Raw genomic sequence first — 22,519 nt, forward strand, 5'->3', positions numbered from 1 at the left:
TGAGCAGAAACACACATGAGCAGAAACACACATGAACAGAAGCACAAATGAAAAGAAACACACATGAAAAGAAACGCACACAGAAACACACAATAACAGAAACACACACAGAAACACACATGGACAGAAACGCACATGAACAGAAACGCACACAGAAACACTCATGATCTTGATTCCTAAAAGGTAGGTGATGTCATAATCTTCATTCCTTACAGGGCTGTGATGTCATGATCTTGATTCCTAAAAGGGACGTGATGTCAGGATGTTAAATCGTGACAGGGAGGTGACGTCATGATGTCACTCTTTATTTGTTTTTAATCATACATATATGAATCATCCACTCTTGATTTCCTCGTAGATTCGGCTGCTCCGTTGTTTGTAGTTCCCTCACTCTTGGAGGAATCGTAGAAAGCAGCCCATTGGTTGGTTGGTCTGTGTCTCCCTCTGCTGGTCGAAAGCAACACGGACGAATTAGATATAACTGGAGGAACTGTGGGTTGGATCTCCTCCGCACCCTGGCGCGAGCTCATTAATCAACTGTATATGTGTGTAGTGGGAGGGCATTAAGAGCCACCAGTCAGCCAGACCACCAGTCAGCAAGACAACCATTCAGCCAACAAATCAGTCAGAACAGCAGTCAGTCATACCAGCAGTCAGCAAGACCACCAGTCAGTCAGACCACCAGTTAGTCAGACCACCAGTGAGTCAGACCACCAGTCAGTCAGAATACCAGTAGGTCAAACCACCAGTCAGTCAGAATACCAGTCAGACAGAATACCAGTGAGTCAGACCACCAGTCAGTCAGACCATCAGTCAGTCAGACCAGCAGTCATCCAGACCACCAGTCAGCCAGACCCCCAGTCAGCAAGACAACCATTCAGCCAACAAATCAGTTAGACCACCAGTCAGTCAGACCATCAGTCAGTCAGACCATCAGTCAGTCAGAATACCAGTCAGTCAGGACACCACTCAGTCAGACCACCAGTCAGTCAGAATACCAGTCGGTCAAACCACCAGTCAGTCAGAATACCAGCGAGTCAGACCAACGGTCAGTCTGACCACCGGTCAGTTGCTCAAGTACCAAGAACCATTCTGACACGGCAGGACGACCCAGAGCTCCACAGGTCAACCAGTGGATCCCAGAACTCAACCAGGTGATGCAGACCAGAGCAGACGATTCGCTTATCTGCTGTGCTACTCTGTTAAACATTTCTAGTACCTTCTGGAGATGTTACGTGTCAGAATAGATGCCTATAATCAATCTTCCGGTGAGAATGGCCTTGGCCGGGCAGCAATTGATTACCAAATATGGGCATGGTCTTACGTCGTTCAAAGGCGTCCAGCCAATCAGAGTGACACTTCTTGTTCTCCAACAGTCAGATACTGCAGATACTGCTTAATCAGTCAACATGATTCTGTCTATTATGGATGACATTTTTTCTTAATGCTCCGTAGAGTGTAGAATTGATTTGAATTGGGCCGAGCCGCCCTTAGAGCCCCGGGACGCCACCTCCGGGGGGCGATGATTGGTCCTGGCTTCATGGACATTCTGCAAAATTGATCTGCAGAATGAGACCAGATGAGGAAGATCTCACAAAGCTAATATAATTATAACAGGGATATTTTGTCCATGATACCAGAAGGTATTTAGCTATATGTTAATCAGCGATGTGTGGTATCATTTGTGACCACCAGATGGCAGCACCGTCAACCAAACCGCCGTGGACCAACTTAAAGGGGACACATAATGAAAACAACACTTTTCCAGGGATTTGGGGTGTTGTTTTGGATCTCTGGTGCTCCAACACGCATACAAACTTTGAAAAAAGTCTGTACATGATTTTATGAGTGAGATATGCAATTCTGAAAGTACCCCGCCTACAGTTGCGAAACAAGCAAGTCAGTTTCGTGCCCCCTCCTAGGTAGGAAGGGGGCACAGTTGAATATTACCTCCCACTTCCCCACTCTCCTCCAATCAGAGCATAGCTAAGATTTTGTGGACCAGCGGACAAGCCGCTCCGGTGGGGGGAACTCGGCGGCAGCTCAGCTCCGGGAGTGCAATCCCTTTCTCTGCCGGACTGCTTCGGCAGCAGAAGCCTGGTGGCAAACCGGAGGAGGAGACATGGAGGAGAAAGGGATTGTATTCTTGGAGCTGGCCTGCCGGACTGCCGCCGAGCAACCCCCGCCAGACTTTTCACCTGCCGGAGCAGCCGGAAAGCTTAGGCGGAAGTTCGGCTCCCGGAGTACACCGCCGGAGTTGCCGGAACGGCTTCGACGGCAGCAGTCCGGCAGCACCGGGTGTGCCGCCGAAGTGTCGGCGGCAGTCCGGCAGCTCTAGCGCGGGGAGCTCGACGGCAGTCCGGCAGCTCAGCTCCCGGAGTACAATCCCTTTCTACTCCATGTCGCAGTTCATGGACTTCATAGACTCAAGGCCAAAGATTCTTTCCCTCAATTCTTCTCAACCATGGCCGAGATATCCCCCACTACGAGTCTTTACTTGTTGTGGAAGGGCCAGAAACGTCAGACGCTGTCTTTATGATTCATAATATCATCCAAGGCGCACATAGCTTTTGGCCATGGTATTAGATATAATATTATATAAATACCCATACATAATATTAGTATTATTATTATTATATTATATCGAGCTCCAGAAGTCCGAAAATGGCAACAATCCCTTCTCATCCATGCTGTGGTTCAGTCTGACAGCTCATTGGTCAATGGGCAGCAGCTCATTTGCATTAAAGTTACACACACCAGAAGCAGCGCATTCTGAAGGGACAGAGAACAGAGGGGAAAAGCGGTAGGTAGATTTTTTTTCCTAAGAGCTATATCCAGCAAACAGCTTAAAAAATATGTTTTCTGGAACTCAAATACTATGTTTACTTGTTGTGAAAACGCCATAATATGTCTCCTTTAAAGGCCGAGTTGCAGGTTAACCAACACTGTCGATTAATGGGTACATAAACCACTAAATATATTCATATATATATATATTATTTTTTTAAATGTCTCCAAAATTGTGCTAAAGTCCAGTTTTTGGTAATAACAGGTTTTTAACACAATTCGGCGATGACGTCACGTTGGGGTGGTGGAAGGTAGCCTCAGCCTAGTACTAACTATGGCGTCTAACTAACTGGGATGAGAAGTCAATTAGATCCGGCGACGGATGCATGTAGTGTGAATGTATAGGGTCACTCACTCCACACTCGCAACACTTACAAACTGTCAACGTCGCCACCAAGTCGATATGTGCGGAGGGGAGTAAATGAGCGCCCCCTCCCAAAGTGGTTCAGCCCAGGTGGGCCTTGAAGTGCGATTGGTCAGAAAGACGTAACGGCTATGACAACATTAAACTCTCGTGCAGGCTCGAATAGGGTGACACACACACCGTGAAGGAGTTTTTTCACACACTCCGTATCCAGCTTGTCCCACGTTTTAAGCACCCAGGGTACAAGTATACGGGGAGCTGGGGCAGTCATGTTTCCCCCTGCGGTGTTTTCCTTGTCCGCATCCCCTGCCATCCAGTTGTCATACGATTCATGCAGACTGGCTTTGAACAGCTGATTACATGAATGTACCTTGCGTGTGCCGTGCTTTTGGTTATGCTGTATGGTTATGCTGTTGAGAGCTTAAATAAATGCTATATAAGTTGACTACGTATAATTGAAGTTTAACATTTTGTATGTATCTCTCTCTCTCTCTCTCTCTCTCTCTCTCTCTCTCTCTCTCTCTCTCTCTCTCTCTCTCTCTCTCTCTCTCTCTCTCTCTCTCTCTCTCTCTCTCTCTCTCTCTCTCTCTCTCTCTCTCTCTCTCTCTCTCTCTCTCTCTCTCTCTCTCTCTCTCACACACACACACACAGACAGCTTCTTTGCTGTATTTGATTAATCAGTTATCAGAACTGATTGCGATGGTTGAACATGAGCGAGAATGTACCTATGAGGTTGTAAGATATAATTTATCGTGATGCAAATGTTGGGTTCACCATTACGGCTTGCAGCAAGTTAGCTTTATTTTATCAATGAAACGGGCAGCCATTTTTGTGACGTGATCTCGGAGGACTCGGGTAGCTTAACTCCCGCACGAAACTCTCAGCGAAAACTCTGCTGCAACAGAGAGTTCAAAGCATTTTCCTCCGAGCCTCCGTGAAACTCCGTGCGTTTTGAAGGCGTCATACGGCTGTCGTCTCCCCCCAAGGCGACCTAATGCAATGGATTGTGGGGGAAATAAGATCAATTGCAAACCGCTAAAATTGAACCTCGTATTATATTCCATTTTGTGATACCGAACAACATCAAATACAATGGATAACAGTTTAAATATTTATTACCAACAAGCAAATTGCGCAAATTCGTTGGAAAATTAACCCTACAACACGGCCTTTAATCCGTGTTTTAATATCGCTGTAGAGATAATTATGTACAGAAATCAGGTAGGCTACATTATAAGATCTCGATGGGTAGATGATCGTCCTCCGTGTGGATTCACCGATCCAGCCGTCGCTGTCGGGTTCATAATCAAATAAAATAGCCTAAACACTCACCAGCAGGGGGCGCCGCAAGTCTCTGACTGGAGGCTATTTTCATTCATGTTTCTGATACACATAATAAAAAATAAAAGCAACGACGACCAAGCGACGCTGAGACGTAAGAAAAAGACAATCTAGCTTAATCACTAGCTTGAAGCATCTCAAAAGTGGACCATAAAAGTACTAATAGGCTGTTGTGGATTTATGGTCTGATAGGACAGAATGAATCCTGCCTACCCACACGGACCACCAGAACCTACAGTCTACAGCCTACATCCACAGACCACCTGGACCTACAGCCTACCCACACGGACCTACAGCCTACCCACACAGACCACCAGGACCTACAGCCTACCCACACGGACCACCAGGACCTACAGCCTACCCACACGGACCTACAGCCTACCCACACGGACCACCAGGACCTACAGCCTACCCACACGGACTACCAAGACCTACAGCCTACCCACACAGACCACCAGGACCAACAGCCTAGGCACACGGACCTACAGCCTACCCACACAGACCACCAGGACCTACACCACACGGACCTACAGCCTACCCATACAGACCACCAGGACCTACAGCCTACCCCTGCGGACCACCAGGACCAAGAAGATAACAGTGCTATGCCTGCTCGCCCAGGTCTTCATCTCGCGGTTCCTTCAGAGCAGCGGTCGTGTCTGGGGAGATTTTTTGTTGTTGTTTGTTAAGTCCCCATCATGAAACGCTGGTTTCAACACACAAATTTGTGTGTTATAGGACGGACCCTCCTCTCCCAGTAGGACAGACCCTCTTCTCCCAGTAGGACGGAACCTACTCTCCAGCCCCGGCTACCGACGCACCGGGCGGCTGCCGTGCAATCCCCGACCGATGGACCACACAGCTGACCCGGTGTCCGGACTCGGGGGTCCGGGCCGCCGCTCGGCTGCTGTGGCCACTCGACCGAAATGTGTTACGAGGTCTACGTCATCGCTTCCGCCCTGCTCTCCCTCCCCCCTCCTCCCCGGCCCTCCCCCGGCGTCGGTGGAGCTGCTGCCTGCGATCCAACATGGAGTAGCGAGAGATGGGGCTCTGGCGGGGCCAGCCCTCGGAAACTAGCGACGAGCACACCAAGCACCACGGAACTACCGGGATCTCCTTACTCACAGGACCTTAGCGGGATTAACCCGCACGGAATCTGTGTTTTTTGCGGGTCGCGGCGGCCGGGAGATCGAAGGTTTCGGGGCGCGTTCGTGACCGAGAAGCAACTGGTTGGTTGGAGGAGAAAGCGAGCGAGGGGAGAGAGAGGAGCGAGACCGGGAGACCGACCACCGCCACCCGGGGAACCATGACGAGCAGACCGCCTGCCCCCGTCGCGGCGGACCGCCGGAGGTGAACCGAGACAATGCTGGAAGACACACGGCCGCACGAGTGAGTATCCCCGGGGGGGGGGGGGATACCGCGTCGAGTCGCGGACACCGTGGTGCACGGGGGCTGTGCGTGGCGGGTGTATCTGTGTATGTGTCTGTGTGTAGCTATTCCGTGGCAGAGGTGTAGCACGGGGAACAGAGGCCCCCACCTCGGGGTGGACCCGGGAGGGGGGAGGGGGGGGTCGGGGTAGAAGCAGAAGCGTGGGTGGATCGGAAACATTTGGCCCGCGTGAGACGCGTGGAGGTCTGGGAGTTGTGCGTGAGACACTCCGTCGGTAAAGACCCGCGCGCCAGAACAAAGAGAAGGCGCCTTGAACGGTGGCGCTCGAGCCCTCTCCCCGGCCCCGCTCGCGGTGTAGCTCGGGAGGAGGGGGAAGTCTCGCCGGATGTGAGACATCCGATCTGTCCGCCATCTCTTCCTCAATCCGCCTCATTATTTGCATACCCCGACACCACGCGCCATTCATAAAAACACGCAAGCTCGCGGGAAGAAGACGTTGTTCTTAACCCCCTGACACGACGAAGTAGGGTTGGTCTCACGTTAATAACCGGAGCCGTGTTTGTTTAAAAGTAGGCTATAAACGTCCACCGGGGCTCAGAGGGACGTCGGGTCTTTATTATCAGGACCGAAGTAGTCACGGTCACGCGCTGCCGAGGCGCGCCCCCATGATAAATACATTTATGGTTTTGACGTGCGGGTTTGAAATGCACGGGCTCGTGCCTCATCGCAGAATTGTGGTCGGTGAACCGGAAAGGCGGGAGGGCGTCGCGTGACGCGGGCCTCATTCATAAAAGCTGTAACCTTGAGCTCCAGCCATTCATGCCTGCCGTACTCGCGCTCTGCCTGTGCAAGTGGGGCGCGTCTCTCTCTCTCTCTCACTCTCACTCTCACTCTCACTCACACACACACACACACACACACACACACACACACACCTTTGTGTGTTACTTATCCGAGGGCAGGAGTGTGTGTGTGTCGCAGTTATTTGAATACGTCTTTGTCGTGCAGCGTGTGTCAGTTGGCCGTGGAGAAGGATTAGGCCACACACACTGCATGTGTGTCTGCAGAATCAGCATGTGTTGGTGGCATCAGAAAGGTCACCCCGGCAACCAAACCTGACACGTCTAAATAAAAGCATACATCCGCCAATTCTACGTCATATGTCTGCTGCTGTGCACTCCAGTAACGCACTACACTACAGTAATCCACAACCTCACAGTTATACACACAACACTCCAGTAAAGCATAACACTCCAGTAACGTCGAAAACACTACAGTAATACACATCAGTCTCTGGTCTCTCTCCCTCACCCCTAAAGTTACCTGTCAGTCTCTGGTCTCTCTCCCTCACCCCTAAAGCTACCGGTCAGTCTCTGGTCTCTCTCCGGGGCCTCTGCCCTAAAGCTCCCTGTCAGTCTCTGGTCTCTTTTGGCGCTCGGTCCTAAAGTTACCTGTCAGTCTCTGGTCTCTCTCCTGGCCCTCGGCCCTAAAGCTACCTGTCAGTCTCTGGTCTCTCACCTGGCCCTCTGCCCTAAAGCTACCCGTGTTATTCTCTGGTCTCCTCCAGGCCTAAGGCTACCTGTCCGTCTCTGGTCTCTCTTGGCCCTCGGTCCTAAAGCTACCTATTAGCCTCTGGTCTCTCTCCTGGCCCTCGGCCCTAACCCTAGGGGAGGCCACTTCTGTCAGATCTTCTTGAGGTCCTATAGGTTGAAATCCTCTTTTAAATCCTGACAGCGATCAAGGAATAAGAAGCTCTGGAAAGAAATACACAACCTGGTACTGGCTGTCACAGGGAGGGAACGAGCCGGGTAATTATTTAATTCAACCCTAATGAAACGATTTGATGATCTCCCTCCCTCCCTCCCTCCCTCCCTCCCTCCCTCCCTCCCTACCTACGTATGTATACCTCCCTCCATCCCTCCATCCCTCCTTGGCTGGCTGCTCTCTGCTTGTACACTCATCTTCCATGATGACCAGTCTTCCACAAGGCTAGGCAGAGCTATTGCTAGCAAGCTAGTCACATGTTTTGGGGGAGGGGAGGGAGGCCTGGATGTGCGGGGCAGGGGTTGTTTTGGGTCGGATAGTTTCAAACTCAAGCTCACCCTAGCTGGTTCTCCTGATGGCCTGCCTTTAATTAAGGAAGTGTGGAATATGACTATCACTAATATGAAGTTCATAAGGAGGGGCCTCCCCATACCTCAATGAGTCCTAAATGTCCTCCCATCAGACTAGACAGGCTAGCCGGCTCTGTTGTGGAGGTGGCTTTCTCCTCGCCATGACAACAGTGAAGTACTGATGTTAGCGCTGCTAACGGGCTCTGCTGTGCGGCATGTGTGTGTGGCAGGTGTTAGCTAGGTGTTAGCACTACGCTATCAAGCGTTGTTGTACTAGTTACCGCCGGATATGTTAGGCCTCTGGTGTTACCACTAACCTAACAGGCTCTGCTGTTGGCCTAATGGGGTAGGCACTATGCTAACAGGCTCTGTCAGATGGGCTACTGACGTTAGCGCTGAACCAACAGGCAGTGTGGTGCTGACTAGCAGTGTTATTAGCCGTGCGCTTACAAAGGTTAACACCTTGTAAGAGGATATGAAACATTAGAGGGGTTCTCTGATGGCTTTCAGCTAAGAGCCTTACGACCATCGGCTTAACCTCCTGTAGCTCGCTATAAAGCTACGACTTCTGTATTCACCTTTCATGGCGGAATCATTGGATAGCAGCTGAATCATTCTTCTAATGCTCAATTAATGCACAAGGTTTCGTTCCGGTGGAGTCTTTTTTTTCACTTAAAGTTAAAGGATATGTATTGATATGACATAAAACCACACAACAAAGGTCAATGTTTACCTGTCTGCTGAAGCTCCAAATATGGCCGTTCGTGCTCACATTGGGCGTTACCGGGTGGCTTTTTCCAAGGTGGGCGGAGCTTAGATACTGGCCATTTTATGTCAACATGTTTTATGTTTAGACGCCCCTAAGGCACAGTCCTTATGGTGCTCTCTGCTGACAGAGTGCACGTATATCCACACCCAGCCCAGCCAATCGGAAGGTTGGATTACAGTCGGCCAATCGAAGTCTCCCTAACAGCCCGCAGCCTAGGTGGCTGAATATGAGCATTCATGATGTCACCTCTGCAGGTCGAGATACTGGGGAGTCTGGTGTCTCTCTGTCTGTCTGTCTCTCCCTTTATATGTCTGTCTGTCTGTCTGTCTGTCTGTCTGTCTGTCCCTCCCTTTATCTGTCTCTCTGTCCGTTAGGCCCTCTTTGTCTGTCTGTCTGTCTGTCTGTCTGTCTGTCCATCTCTTTATTTATCTGTCTGTCTGTCTGCCCCTCTCAGGTCTCTCTCTATCTGTCTGTCTGTAAGCCTGTCGTTCCTTCTCTCGGTATTGTATCTCTCTGCCTATATCACCTGTCTGTCTGTCTGTCTGTCTGTCTGTCTGTCTGTCTGTCTGTCTGTCTGTCTGTCTGTCTGTCTGTCTGTCTGTCTGTCTGTCTGTCTCTCAGTCTGTCTGTCTGTCTCTCAGTCTCTCAGTCTCTCAGTCTCTCAGTCTCTCAGTCTGTCGGCCTGTCTGCTTGTATCAGTCTGTCTGCCTGTATCACTCTCAATCTGTCCCTCACTGCTGTCTGGAAAATCGTCTCCATGCTATAGCAGTGATGTGTTGTCTCTCTGCTCGCGCGTTTAACATTAAGGCCTTCAATCTGTCTGTCTGCCTGCGGGTCTGTCGGTCCGTCTTGCTGTATTGGGGACGTCATGGTGTCTGATGGCTGCTGAATCACACCGGAACGCGGGCGATGGGAGGGGCGGTGTTTGGCGCGCGTCCAGCGATATCTTATCACCAGGAAGTCTCTCCAGATGGCTGCGGTCATCAACTGAACTCTGAGCTCTGGAGCAGACCTGCCTTCCACACCCATATGCCCAGTGCTTCTAGTGGGTTGGCCCCACAGCGGAGAACTCAGAGAACAGGGGATCTGGTCTCACGTACTCTGAGAGGGTCTTCGGGGAACCAGGGTTAAAGTCTGCTCAGTGGATTCACCCTCTTCCGGACCACTGGGGTCAGACTGGTCCAGGATGTCCTCAACCTATCTCCTTGGATCACTGCCCAAACCCCTACCTTCTCCTTAATGATGGTCATTAAGGAGCAGTTAGGGGTTAGACAGTTCAGAGGCAGGTCATTAAGGAGCAGTTAGGGGTTAGACGGTTCAGAGGCAGGTCATTAAGGAGCAGTTATGGTTTAGACCAGTGGTTTTCAAACTGTGGGGGGCGCCAGAGTTCTTCAGGGGGGGCGCGACGTGAGAAAAAAATAAACCCGAAGAAAACCCTGAAAGACGATGATTCAAATCATCAGTCGTACTTCAACTGTAGAAGTAACATAACTAAATCAATTTTCAACCGTTTATCTTCGTGCAAACCATTTAACAAATCTACACACTTGTATCTTCAATAATATCTCAACAGATTTCGATATCATTTAACATGTCTTCAGAATCACAGTTTTAGTTTCATACCGCTTCGTTTTCAGCTGTTTTCATTGAAGACGTCAGCCCATTCTGATACACCTACTTCTAGACATCGTAACTCATTCCTTTTTCAACCGTTTACCACCGTTCAAACCATTAAACAAATCTACACACGTGTATCTTCAATACTATCTAAACGGAATTTTGATAGCATTTATACTTTTTTCAGAATCACAGTTTTAGTTTCAAACCGGCGTCGTTTTCAGTTGCTTATAATAATTTAGGTCACCATAGCAACGCCGGTAAACAAACCCCACCGAATGGTCGAATCTCTGGACTGAAAAGGCAGATCTGATTCGACTCAGAAAATTCAGAGTCGGGGACCCTGAATGAATCTGTAAACTGGCAGTTTACACAGATTAAGATGTTCAAATGTATTTAAAAAAGGTTAAGCTAAAACATGCTTAGATAAAGTTGTTAAATTGTGTTGTTTAAAAACGCAAAAAGATGTTGTAATGTTTCAGAAATATGTTTGAAATGTGTAAAATAATTAAAATAGCTTTCAAAACACAGGTATTTAGAAAAAAAAATTGGGGGGGGGGGGCTCAGCTGAATTTTTTTCTCTGAGGGGGGGCTCACTCTCTCACACTTTGAAAACCCCTGGTATAGACAGTTCAGAGACAGGTCATTAAGGAGCAGGTAGGGGTTAGACAGTAGGGTTAGGGTCCCTTGCTCAAGGATGCTTATCAGGACCTTTGGACCAACCTAACCCTCCTCCCCTCTCCCCTCTCTCCCCCCTCTCCCCTCTCTCCCCCCTCTCCCCCCTCTCCCCCCCTCTCACCCCTCTCCCCCCTCTCCTCTCCAGTGACAGCTACATCGTGCGTGTGAAGGCGGTGGTGATGAGCCGGGACGACTCCAGCGGGGGCTGGTTGGCCCAGGACGGGGGGGCTCTGAGCCGGGTGGGGGTCTGTCGCCTGCTAGGCCCCGGGCTGGCCCCCGGGCTGGTCCCCGCCCCCGCCGCAGGCAGCCTCAGCCATGGACACTTCCTCATCCATGGGGAGCGGCTCCTGGACCACCAGGTGAGCCTCTGGCCTCCAGGGCTAGGTCTAGTGTAGACCTCCTCCAGGTCTAGTGTAGACCACCTCCAGGTCTAGTGTAGACCTCCTCCAGGTCTAGTGTAGACCACCTCCAGGTCTAGTGGAGACCACCTCCAGGTCTAGTGGAGACCACCTCCAGGTCTAGTGTAGACCACCTCCAGGTCTAGTGTAGACCCCTTCCTCCTCCAGGTCTAGTGTAGACCTCCTCCAGGTCTAGTGTAGACCCCTTCCTCCTCCAGGTCTAATATAAACCTCTTCCTTCCTCTGGTGTGGGTACTAACGGGTCCCCTGGTGTGGGTTCTAACGGGTCCCCTGGTGTGGGTACTAACGGGTCCCCTGGTGTGGGTTCTAACGGGTCCCCTGGTGTGGGTACTAACGGGTCCCCTGGTGTGGGTTCTAACGGGTCCCCTGGTGTGGGTTCTAACGGGTCCCCTGGTGTGGGTACTAACGGCTCCCCTGATGTGGGTACTAACGGCTCCCCTGGTGTGGGTACTAACGGCTCCCCTGGTGTGGGTTCTAACGGGTCCCCTGGTGTGGGTACTAACGGGTCCCCTGGTGTGGGTTCTAACGGGTCCCCTGGTGTGGGTTCTAACGGGTCCCCTGGTGTGGGTTCTAGCGGGTTCCCCTGGTGTGGGTTCTAGCGGGTTCCCCTGGTGTGGGTACTAACGGGTTCCCCTGGTGTGGGTTCTAACGGGTCCCCTGGTGTGGGTTCTAGCGGGTTCCCCTGGTGTGGGTTCTAACGGGTTCCCCTGGTGTGGGTTCTTGCGGGTTCCCTGGTGTTGGTTCTAACGGGTTGCCCTGACGTTGTCTTGGCGGACAGGTGATCCTGGAGTGTCCGCTCAGGAAGGACCTGCTGTACACCGCGGCCACGCCCACCTTCCACCATTGGAAGGTGGAGGACAGGAGGTGTGGCCTGTCCTTCCAGAGCCCAGCCGACGCCCGGGCATTCGACCGCGGCGTGAGGAAGGCCATCGAGGACCTGGCTGAAGGTAGGAGACCTGAAGACCGCGTGATGGAGACAGAACACACAGGCTGGCCCACGCTCAGGCGCTAGAGCGGGTCGGCTGGTAACCGGAAGGTTGCTAGTTCGATCCCCAGAGGTGTCCCTGAGCGAGACGCCTCCCCCTAAACTGCTCCTGGCGAGCTGGCTGTCGCCCTGCGTGGTGGACTCCGCCCTCGGTGTGTGAATGTGTGCGTGAATGGGTGAATGTGACGCAGTGTTGTAAAGCTTTGAGCAGCGACTGGCTAGAAGAGCGCAGTAGGAATGCATCAATCCACCGTGTGTTGATAACTGGAGTCCTCGAGGACCCCTGCTCTGACGGAGCTCCAGCAGCAGGTGGTCTCAACGCACAACGTTTGTGTCCTCAGGGTCCACCACCTCCTCCACCACACTCCACAACGGGGCGGAGCTGGGGGACGACGACGTCTTCACCGTAAGACCCCTTCCTGTCTCACTGTCCTATCAGATTACATATTCCTGTCTCAATGTCCTATCTGATTACCCCTTCCTGTCTCACTGTCCTATCAGATTACCCTTTTGTGTCTCACTGTCCTAGCAGATTAACTCTTCCTGTCTCACTGTCCTATCAGATTACCCTTTTGTGTCTCACTGTCCTAGCAGATTACCTCTTCCTGTCTCACTGTCCTATCAGATTACCCTTTTGTGTCTCACTGTCCTAGCAGATTACCTCTTCCTGTCTCAATGTCCTATTTTATTACCCCTTCCTGTCTCACTGTCCTATCAGATTACCCTTTTGTGTCTCACTGTCCTAGCAGATTAACTCTTCCTGTCTCACTGTCCTATCAGATTACCCTTTTGTGTCTCACTGTCCTAGCAGATTACCTCTTCCTGTCTCAATGTCCTATTTTATTACCCCTTCCTGTCTCACTGTCCTATCAGATTACCCTTTTGTGTCTCACTGTCCTAGCAGATTAACTCTTCCTGTCTCACTGTCCTATCAGATTACCCTTTTGTGTCTCACTGTCCTAGCAGATTACCTCTTCCTGTCTCAATGTCCTATTTTATTACCCCTTCCTGTCTCACTGTCCTATCAGATTACCCTTTTGTGTCTCACTGTCCTAGCAGATTACCTCTTCCTGTCTCATTTTCCTATCAGACTACCTGTTAGCCTGTCCGGGGATATTCTCCTAGCATGGAATAGCGTTAGCACGTGTTCCATTTGTGTTTGTGCATCTTTGTTGTAGAATTAGTAGTCGTCGTAGTATTACATTTACATTTAGAAGACACTTTTATTCAAAGCGAGCACTTTTATATCCTTATGCAAGGACATACAACATACAATAAGTGCGTACATTAAGTGCCAGGACTTAAAACATACAATAAAGTAGTAGTAATAATAATAATAATAATACATTTTATTTGTAGAGCACTTTACATTCAAAAATCCCAAAGTGCTACCGAGTTTAAGAGAGAAGAAAGGGTGGTTAAAACATATAATACATAAACAGTAAAAGAGAAATTAGCAAAAGGCTTTTTTAAAAAGATAAGTCTTAAGGTTTAGTTTAAAAACAGCTCCAACAGTTCCATAGTCTTTGGGCAGCAGCGGAGAAAGCCCAATCGCCTATGGTGCGGAGCTTGGTCTTAGGTGGTCTGAGGGTGTGTTCTGATGCAGAGCGTAGGGTGTGTGAGGTGGTCTGGGGGGTGAGGAGCTCCTGGAGGAAGGGGGGGGGGGGGGCATGTCCGTGGATGCACTGGTGGGTGAGGAGGGAGACCTTGAATTAAATTCTGAATGTGACAGGGAGCCAGTGAAGGGATTTGAGGATGGGGGTGATGTGTTCATATTTGCGCACCCTCATCAGGATCCTGGCAGCGCTGTTTTGTATGTACTGGAGCTTCTGGATGCTCTTGCCAGAGATCCCGATGATTAGTAGTAGTAGTAGAAGTAGAAGTAGTAGTAGCAGTAGTAGTACTACATCTCTGTAGTACATAAGTATTTCTGCTTCATGTTTTGCAACCTATTTTCTTCCAGTGTATTTACTACAATATACATGCTATCTGCTGCAGAGTTTGTGTTTAGGTGTAAGTTGGTGAGCTAAAACAGCCTGGAGCAGATAGAGAAGTTAAAGAACATAAATACTGGAGTTGTCCTGAAGCAGCGATTCCTCAGGTGTGTGTGTGTGTGTGTGTGTGTGTGTGTGTGTGTGTGTGTGTGTGTGTGTGTGTGTGTGTGTGTGTGTGTGTGTGTGTGTGTGTGTGTGTGTGTGTGTGTGTGTGTGTGTGTGTGTGTGTGTGTGTGCCTTTCCTCTGTCATCTGACACCCGTAGCTGTAGTAAAGGTTGCAGGGTCACTTCCTGGACACACATGCACACACAAACACACAGATACACACACACATACATACACACACACACACACACACACACACACACACACACACACACACAGAGCTGTTTCCAAGCTTAGAGCAGTGATTTACGATAGGAAGCGTCTTGCTAGTCATCGTTGGCTGAGAGAGACTGGGGGAGGAAGAGAGGGGGGAGTGTGAGGGAGAGAGCAGACGGGGAAGAAGAGAGGGGGGAGTGTGAGGGAGAGAGCGGAGGGGGAGGAAGAAAGTGAGGGAGAAAGCGGGCGGGGGGAAGGGGGAGAGGGATTGGATCAGGGAGAGGTTCAGGTGCACAGGACCACATGTTTGTGCAACGTGGAGGTTTTTAGTTTTTTTATTACGTAAACCATTTTTTGATACCGTAAGTTGTGGTTCTCAAAGTGAGTTTGGGGGAAATATTCAATGTTCCCCCCTCTCCCTCCTGTTAAAGTTAACCCCTCCCCCACTGCCCATGGGGGCGGGGCTTACCGGTCTTTTTGTTGGGGGTGGGGCTAACTCGTCTGCTTTGTTGAGGGCGGGGCAACTGGTCAGTTTTTGGGATGTGGGGCTAACTGGTCTTTTGTGTTGGGGGCGGGGCTAACTAGTCTGCTTTGTTGAGGGCGGGGCAACTGGTCCTTTTTTGGGGGGCGGGGCTAACTGGGCAGTTTTTGGGGGCGGGGCTAACTTGTCTGTTTTGTTGAGGGCGGGGCAACTGGTCAATTTTGTTGGGGCGGGGCTAACTGGTCTGTTTGGTTGGTGGCGGGGCTAACTAGTCTGTTTGGTTGGAGGTGGGGCTCACTGGTCTGTTTGGTTGGAGGCGGGGCTCACTATTCTGTTTGGTTGGGGGCGGGGCTAAGCAACCCTCTGTCTTCCTCACTGCAGTGTGTTCTGTGTTTTAGGATAGTTTCATCCAATCAGCAGCCTGTGTTTTTCCCGCCCCGCAGAACGCCACCGACAGCTCATCCAACTCCTCCCAGCGGACGGAGGGCTGCCAACCCCCGCACGACACATCGCCCCTCGCCCGGAGACAAGGCTGCAGGCTGGGGCATCACCATGGCAACGACTTCTACGAGCCCTACCGCCTGACGGACCAGTTCCTGTTTGAACAGGTGAACTCACACACCTGACCCCTGACGTCACCTACCGGGCTTCTGACCTCACACACCTGACCTCTCTCACCTGACCCCTGACCTCACACACCTGACCTCTGAGCAGGAGGAGAAGCGAACGTTAGGAAACGATCATGACCGCTTAGAAGATACTGGAGGTCAGATACTGGAGGTCAGGGGTCAGGTGGGTGAGACCTCACACACCTGACCCCTGACCTCACCCACCTGACCTCACACCAGACCTCTGACCTCACACACCTGACCTCTGACCTCACACACCTGACCTCTGACCTCACACAACTGACCTCTGACCTCACACACCTGACCTCTGAACCCACTCAGCAGACCCCTGAACCCACTCACATGACCTCACACACCTGACCCCTGACCTCACACGCCTGACCCCTGACCTCACACACCTGACCCCTGACCTCACACGCCTGACCTCTGAACCCACTCACCTGACCTCACACACCTGACCCCTGACCTCACACACCTGACCCCTGACCTCACACACCTGACCTCCAGTATCTGACCTCCAGTATCTTCTAAGAGGTCATGAACGTTTCCTAACGTCCGGTTCTCCTCCTGCTCCTCCAGTCTCTGTCCCGGTTCCCGCGCCACGTGACCTTCCAGGAGGAGGAGGAGATCGTGAGGATCAACCCTCGGGAGCGGAGCTGGGAGTCCGGTCCGGACCGGAGCTGGGAGTCCGGTCCGGAGCGGAGCTGGGAGTCCGGTCCGGAGCGGAGCTGGGAGTCCGGTCCGGAGCGGAGCTGGGAGTCCGGTCCGGAGCGGAGCTGGGAGTCCGGTCCGGACCGGAGCTGGGAGTCCGGTCCGGAGCGGGGCTGGGACCGCGGTTCGGAGAGGGCGTGGCGGACCGGCTACGAGGACTACCGCCATGCAGCTGTGCGTGACCACTTCCTGCACAGCGACCCGTCCTCCTCCTATGTGCACTTCTCCAAGACGGACGGCCCCAAGCACGAGTACTCCTACCCCCTGGCCCCGCCCCCAGACTGCCCCCAGGGGCCCCTCAGTGCCAAGCCTCCCGGCCACGCCCGGCACGGGGGCTTCTCGGGCGTGGTCTCCGCCCAGCCGCGCCCCTTCCTCCCCGGCTCCTCCCCCTCTGACGACGACGGAGGAGGCGGAGGGGGGGTGAAGGGCGGCAAGGCGGGCGGCTCCGGGCGCGCTCAGTGCGAACACTGCGGCGAGACGTTCTACCCCTCGGCCAATCGGAGGGGCCGGTGCCAGGACGCCCCGGACGCGGTGGGCGGCTGCGTGCGGCGGGTCAGCTGCATGTGGCTGGCCGACAGCATGCTGTACCACTGCATGTCGGACCCTGAGGGGGACTTCTCGGACCCCTGCTCCTGCGAGGGCGGGGGCGGGGGCGGGGCACGCCGGGGGCCGCGCTGGCTGGCCCTGGGGGCGCTGTCCCTGGTGGCGCCCTGCCTGTGTCTCTACCCCCCCCTCCACGCCTGCCACCGCGCCGCGCTGGCCTGGGGATGCTGTGGGGGGCGCCATAAGGCGGCCAGCTGAGCCCCCCCCTTCCCCCCCCCCCTTGGTTTACATGTCTGGCCTCTAGCGGGGAACCGGACGGACACACGGACGCCACAATAAGCCAAAAGGAAAAGCTGTTTTGTTGTTGTTGTATTTTACAGATAAGCTAGCGCCGGGTCAGACGTCGGTACGCTGACTCCTCCCCCCCGTCCGGTTCCAATCAGAGAACCGTGTGTGTGTGTGTGTGTGTGTGTGTGTGTGTGTGTGTGTGTGTGTGTGTGTGTGTGTGTGTGTGTGTGTGTGTGTGTGTGTGTGTGTGTGTGTGTGTGTGTGTGTGTGTGTGTGTGTGTCCCACTCCACTCAGTACTTGAAGTCTGAAGACCGACCGTAACGGACACATCCACCAAAACACACCAGTCACTGTTTCTGATTGGCTCAGAGCCGTCGGTGCCCGGTCTGAATGATGACATCACCTGGCACCCGTTTGAGCCAATCAAAACAATCAGTTAATCAACAATCAATCATAACGAGCCGTGGTTGGCCGGAGACGCTCCCAGGGCTGTGATTGGTCGCCGTAGGCTTCGGAAGATGACCAGGGAGGACATTGACCATATTTGATCAAGGGAAGTCTTCAGGTGTGTCCGTTCTGTGTCTGGACTCCGTGTTCACCTGCGATGTACAATCACCCACCCCCCCCCCCCCCCCCCCCCCCAAAACCCATCCCAGGCCGCTGATTGGCTGAGAGGATGCAGGGCAGCCTGATGTCACAACAGCAGGAGGAAACAGGAGTCTTATTTTAGACAGGATATCCTCATCCTGCCTCATTGCTGCCCCCCCCCCCCCCCCCCCCCCCCAGACCTGAAGAGGAAGGGTGAGGGGGGGAGAAAGAGAGAACCCGCCGGTGTCTGTCGTCTCCACAAGCCATTTACAAAGTGCCTGAAACACGCTCCCAAACTTATTGTGTATTTAAATCAAAGTTAAGACAGATCTACGAAATCAGACTCGTTTTTTTACGCTAAGTATTTTTACCTCTGTAAAAAAGAGCAAAAACTATATTATATATATCACGTGTATGTTGTAAATGTTTATCTCTATTTTAGTTTGTATTTTTAATAACTGTTTATAATGTGTACAGTAGTACTTTGTAGGGGAGGAAGGGTTGCCAGGTCTAAGAAAAACAAGGAAACGTGTGTGTCTTAGCTTCTGCCTCCAATAAACTGAGAAAACCTTAACGATGTGTGTTTCTGTGTCGACTGCAGCGCTCTATTGATAAGTTATTACTCAACTCATAATGATAATTATAATAGCTTGTTCTATATAGCAACGATCGGAATCAAGTACAATTAAAGGGTTTAATAGCGATGTACAAAGTTTACTATGAATGAAGTTATAAACAAAGGTCTATGAACTTGAATAGAATGCCCTTATTAGGCGTGGCTTAATGTCCTGACTTACAGCCATCTACGCCTAGCTGAAGATATTTAAAATAAAAACCTTCAATGTTGTAATTGGCTTAAGGGATGGGCATTCAAAAGGTGTGAGTGAGTGTGTCAGGAATCAGTAGGTAAACAAAGTTCCCAGAATCCTCTGCTCCAGGGTAACATGTGATAGCAATAACTCTGTTCACCTCCTCTCGTCGCTCGTTCTCTTTTTCTCTCTGCCTCTCATGTGTGTGCCTCTCTCTCTCTTTTTTTCTCATCCGTGTGTGTGTGTTTCTCTCTCTCTCTCTCTCTCTCTCTCTCTCTCTGGATATTCTCTAAAGTATGTGAGTGATAATGATGGAGGGGAGGAGAGGGGGGAGTGGAATGGAGAGGGATGAGGGGAGAGGGAGGAGGGGAGATAAAGTAACAGGAGGAGCAGTAAATCCCCACCGCCTCAGACCACATCAGGGCCACATGTGCAAACATTTAAGATCTCTCTCTCGCTCTGTCTCCCCTCCCTCACTCGTGCTCTTTCTCCCTCCCTGTAAATCCTGTCTAGTTTTTTCTTGAGGCCGTCTTATTGTAATCCACGCACAACTCCTGAAAGAAGTGATACTGCAACATCATCTAGAATATGTACTAGGTGTGTGTATCCGTAAGATACACACACCTAGTATATAATATATTCTAGCATATGTAGGTGTGTGTTTCAGTAAGATACACACACCTAGTACATCATAGGTTCTAGTTATTGTACCAGGTGGTGTCATTGGCTGTCCCGCCTAGCCCTAACCTCTCCCTCCCCCTAGCCCTAACCTTAACTTCTCCCTTCCCCTAGCCCTAACCCTTAACCTCTTCCTCCCCCTAGCCCTAACCCTTAACCTTCTGGCCCTAACCCTTACCCTAGCCCTAACCCTTAACCCTGCCTTTCCCCTAGCCCTAACCCTTAACTTCTGCCTTCCTTTAAATGAAGGTTTAAAACCTTAACATCCCCATCCCTCTTCTTCTAACCTCAAATATTTCCCTTACCCTAAACTTACCCCTTCCTATCCTCATACTTATACTTCCTCTAAATTTAACAATGTGTTTATTTTCCCTCCAAACGGAATGGCTCCTCCCCCTGTCTCCCTCCTCATATTATGTAGTATTCTTATTATTATAAACATTAACCATTCCACAGTCCCCTCCCCTGGGCGGGGCCCGGCCCCACTCCAGGGGTCCTCACTGGGCGGAGTCTGGCCCCACTCCAGGGGTCCTCACTGGGCGGAGTCTGGCCCCACTACAGGGGTCCTCACTGGGCGGGGCCCGGCCCCACTCCAGGGGTCCTCACTGGGCGGAGTCTGGCCCCACTACAGGGGTCCTCACTGGGCGGGGTCCGGCCCCACTACAGGTACAGGGGTCCTCACCCCTAACCCTACTCCCTGATGTTAACCCTAACCCTACTACCTGATGTTAACCCTAACCCTACTACCTGATGTTAACCCTAACCCTACTACCTGATGTTACTCCCTGATGTTAACACTCCAGAGAAGTTAAACCAGGGTGAGTATAGTATACAAGCAATTTGCTTTCTTTATCCCCTTGCTCAAAGTAAGTATATCCGGATTTCGGTAACATTTCCATTGTACGATCCGTAGCTTTAATATTAAACTAACTAACCCTTAAACTCAGCTTGCAGGGAGGGGGGCTCCTTCTACCAAAGCTGGAGAGGGAGATGTGGCATAAATTGTGTCCAGTTGTGCAATGCAGTTTGTTAATTCAATGAGATTATTCTGATTTATTTTCCTCTCATAGCCACTATAGGAAATTATTTCACCCCTTAAATACGCCTCCGGGGTCTCCCTCTGCACTAAAGTGGAAACGTGCGTCTTATTTACACTAAGAAAGAAGTCTAATTGTTTTGAAATACATTCCACAAAGTCCTCATTTGAAAGTAAACGATTATTGAAACGCCATGGAGCGTGGTCATTATTTAGTCCATCAAAATGTGCGTCCATGGTCACTGGGGCATGGTCAGGTATAAATATTGGGTTATGCGTAATGGAATTAACACATGGGAGAATGCTATTATCTACTAGAAAATAATCAATACCAGTAAAAGTTTGATGGACATTTGAACAAAAAATAATATTCTTTATCAGCGGGATTGAAAAGCGCCAAGGGTCAGAAATGGCAAATTGGTCCTCAAAGGACTGGATCAACTTAGCAGAACTCGAAGGCGTGGAGTTTCGGTAGATGACCGATCTAGTTTAGGATCCAGCCAACAGTTAAAGTCCCCTCCCCATAAGGGAATGTCATATAATTTGGACCATATACGCTTACAAGAAGTACCCGGGGGTTATACAGTTCACCAGTAACAATTAAGTACCTCCCATTAGGGTCTGTAATCACATTAGAGGGTACAAAAGGAATTCAGTTGTGCAGTATAATGGCCACTCCTCTAGATTTACATTCAAATGAAGACTGATATACCTGATCAATCCAGCTACATTTTAATCTTGACTGATCTGAGACTTTAAGATGAGTTTCTTGTAAATCATCACCCAAGTGATGGAGATGGGGTAGCACTTGGCTGGGTTTGATAGGATTGTTAATGCCCCTGCAGTTCCAGCTGCAACATTTGAGTACACATACCCCTTGTTGTTTCACTTTAATTAAGGCCCTATGAACAGGTTCTGAGATAAGGAGTGGTGCTCAGTACTAAACATACCAGCATACTAGTATGAGTAAGCTTACAATCAGCCAGGAAAATCTGGCTGACACACTGATAAGACAAATAAAACAAAAACATATAGCAACCCTTGGTGGAAGGCATGCCACGTGACCCCTTCCCACCTGGGCAAAAGTGTCTTCCCAAACGAGACACGCCGATTAACCCTTGTAGCCATTGCGATTACAGTAAACTACTATAAACCACACCGCTGAGCGCAGTGTGCGTCTCCTACCACTAGGGGATAGTAGAAAATTCTAAAGACATAATTTTTATTTTTTTATTCCCATGGGCCCCCCTCTGCCTTGCCCCCCCCCCCCCCCCCCCCCCCACACACACACACACACACACACACACACACACACACACACACACACACACGCACACAACTGTGTACCTTATACCCGCAGTCCGATGGCCCTGGATATAGTAGCAGGGTCCTCGAACAGGTGTGTGTCTCTGCTTTGCATGGTGACTCCGCCGGGAACAACTGTCCGAACTTGATGCCTGGGCATGAGTGAAGCTGACGCTCGACATTGCCATAGGCAGCTCGCTATTTAGCGACAGTAGTTGTGTAGTCGGCAAAGATGGAGATCCTCCTATCCCGGTAGAAAAGAGGGGAAAGCTCCCCGGCCCGGCGTACAGGGCCGGTGCTCGGCATAGGCGACCTAGGCGAAGGCCTAGGGCGGCAAATGCGTTGGGGGCGCCCTCTGGTGGCGCCCTTAATTAGTCAATTAAAATATACGAAACAAACGGAGAAGGGAGGGGGCGCGGGGGCAATCGCCAGGTCGCCCCGAATCCGTCTCCGTAGTACGCAGGACAATGCAACAAGCCCCGAACGGCCAGGGAGGGTCTCCCGCTCTGGGCTTGTTCCGGTTTTTCGCCCGAGTGAAGTATATCCTGGAGTAGTTGTGCAATGAATTCAGTGGGTCGGGGCCCCTGACATCCCTCTGGGAGACCCTAACC

At 51.2% G+C, this 22,519-nt stretch overlaps 1 protein-coding gene across 1 annotated transcript; it reads left to right on the forward strand.

Annotated features, from left to right (window-relative positions):
- The first annotated feature begins 5,526 nt into the window (after positions 1 to 5,526).
- LOC132473027 (sprouty-related, EVH1 domain-containing protein 2-like) lies at positions 5,527 to 18,654 on the forward strand. The gene is made up of 6 exons (XM_060072950.1): positions 5,527 to 5,941; positions 11,265 to 11,478; positions 12,317 to 12,485; positions 12,865 to 12,929; positions 15,764 to 15,928; positions 16,529 to 18,654. Exons 1-6 carry the CDS (start codon positions 5,916 to 5,918, stop codon positions 17,459 to 17,461), a joined length of 1,572 nt encoding a protein of 523 aa, XP_059928933.1. The 5' UTR covers positions 5,527 to 5,915; the 3' UTR covers positions 17,462 to 18,654.
- Positions 18,655 to 22,519: the final 3,865 nt, after the last annotated feature.

This window comes from Gadus macrocephalus, chromosome 15 (assembly GCF_031168955.1).
Source record: "Gadus macrocephalus chromosome 15, ASM3116895v1".
Taxonomy (NCBI): Eukaryota; Metazoa; Chordata; class Actinopteri; order Gadiformes; family Gadidae; genus Gadus; species Gadus macrocephalus.

What these genes read in the sequence shown, in the direction of transcription:
- LOC132473027 (XM_060072950.1), top strand. Translation starts at nt 5,916, where the DNA reads ATGCTGGAAGACACACGGCCGCACGA. An exon ending in CATCGAGGACCTGGCTGAAG is followed by an intron (nt 12,486 to 12,864) that starts GTAGGAGACCTG and finishes TTGTGTCCTCAG; the next exon opens with GGTCCACCACCTCCTCCACC. An exon ending in GGGACGACGACGTCTTCACC is followed by an intron (nt 12,930 to 15,763) that starts GTAAGACCCCTT and finishes CCCGCCCCGCAG; the next exon opens with AACGCCACCGACAGCTCATC.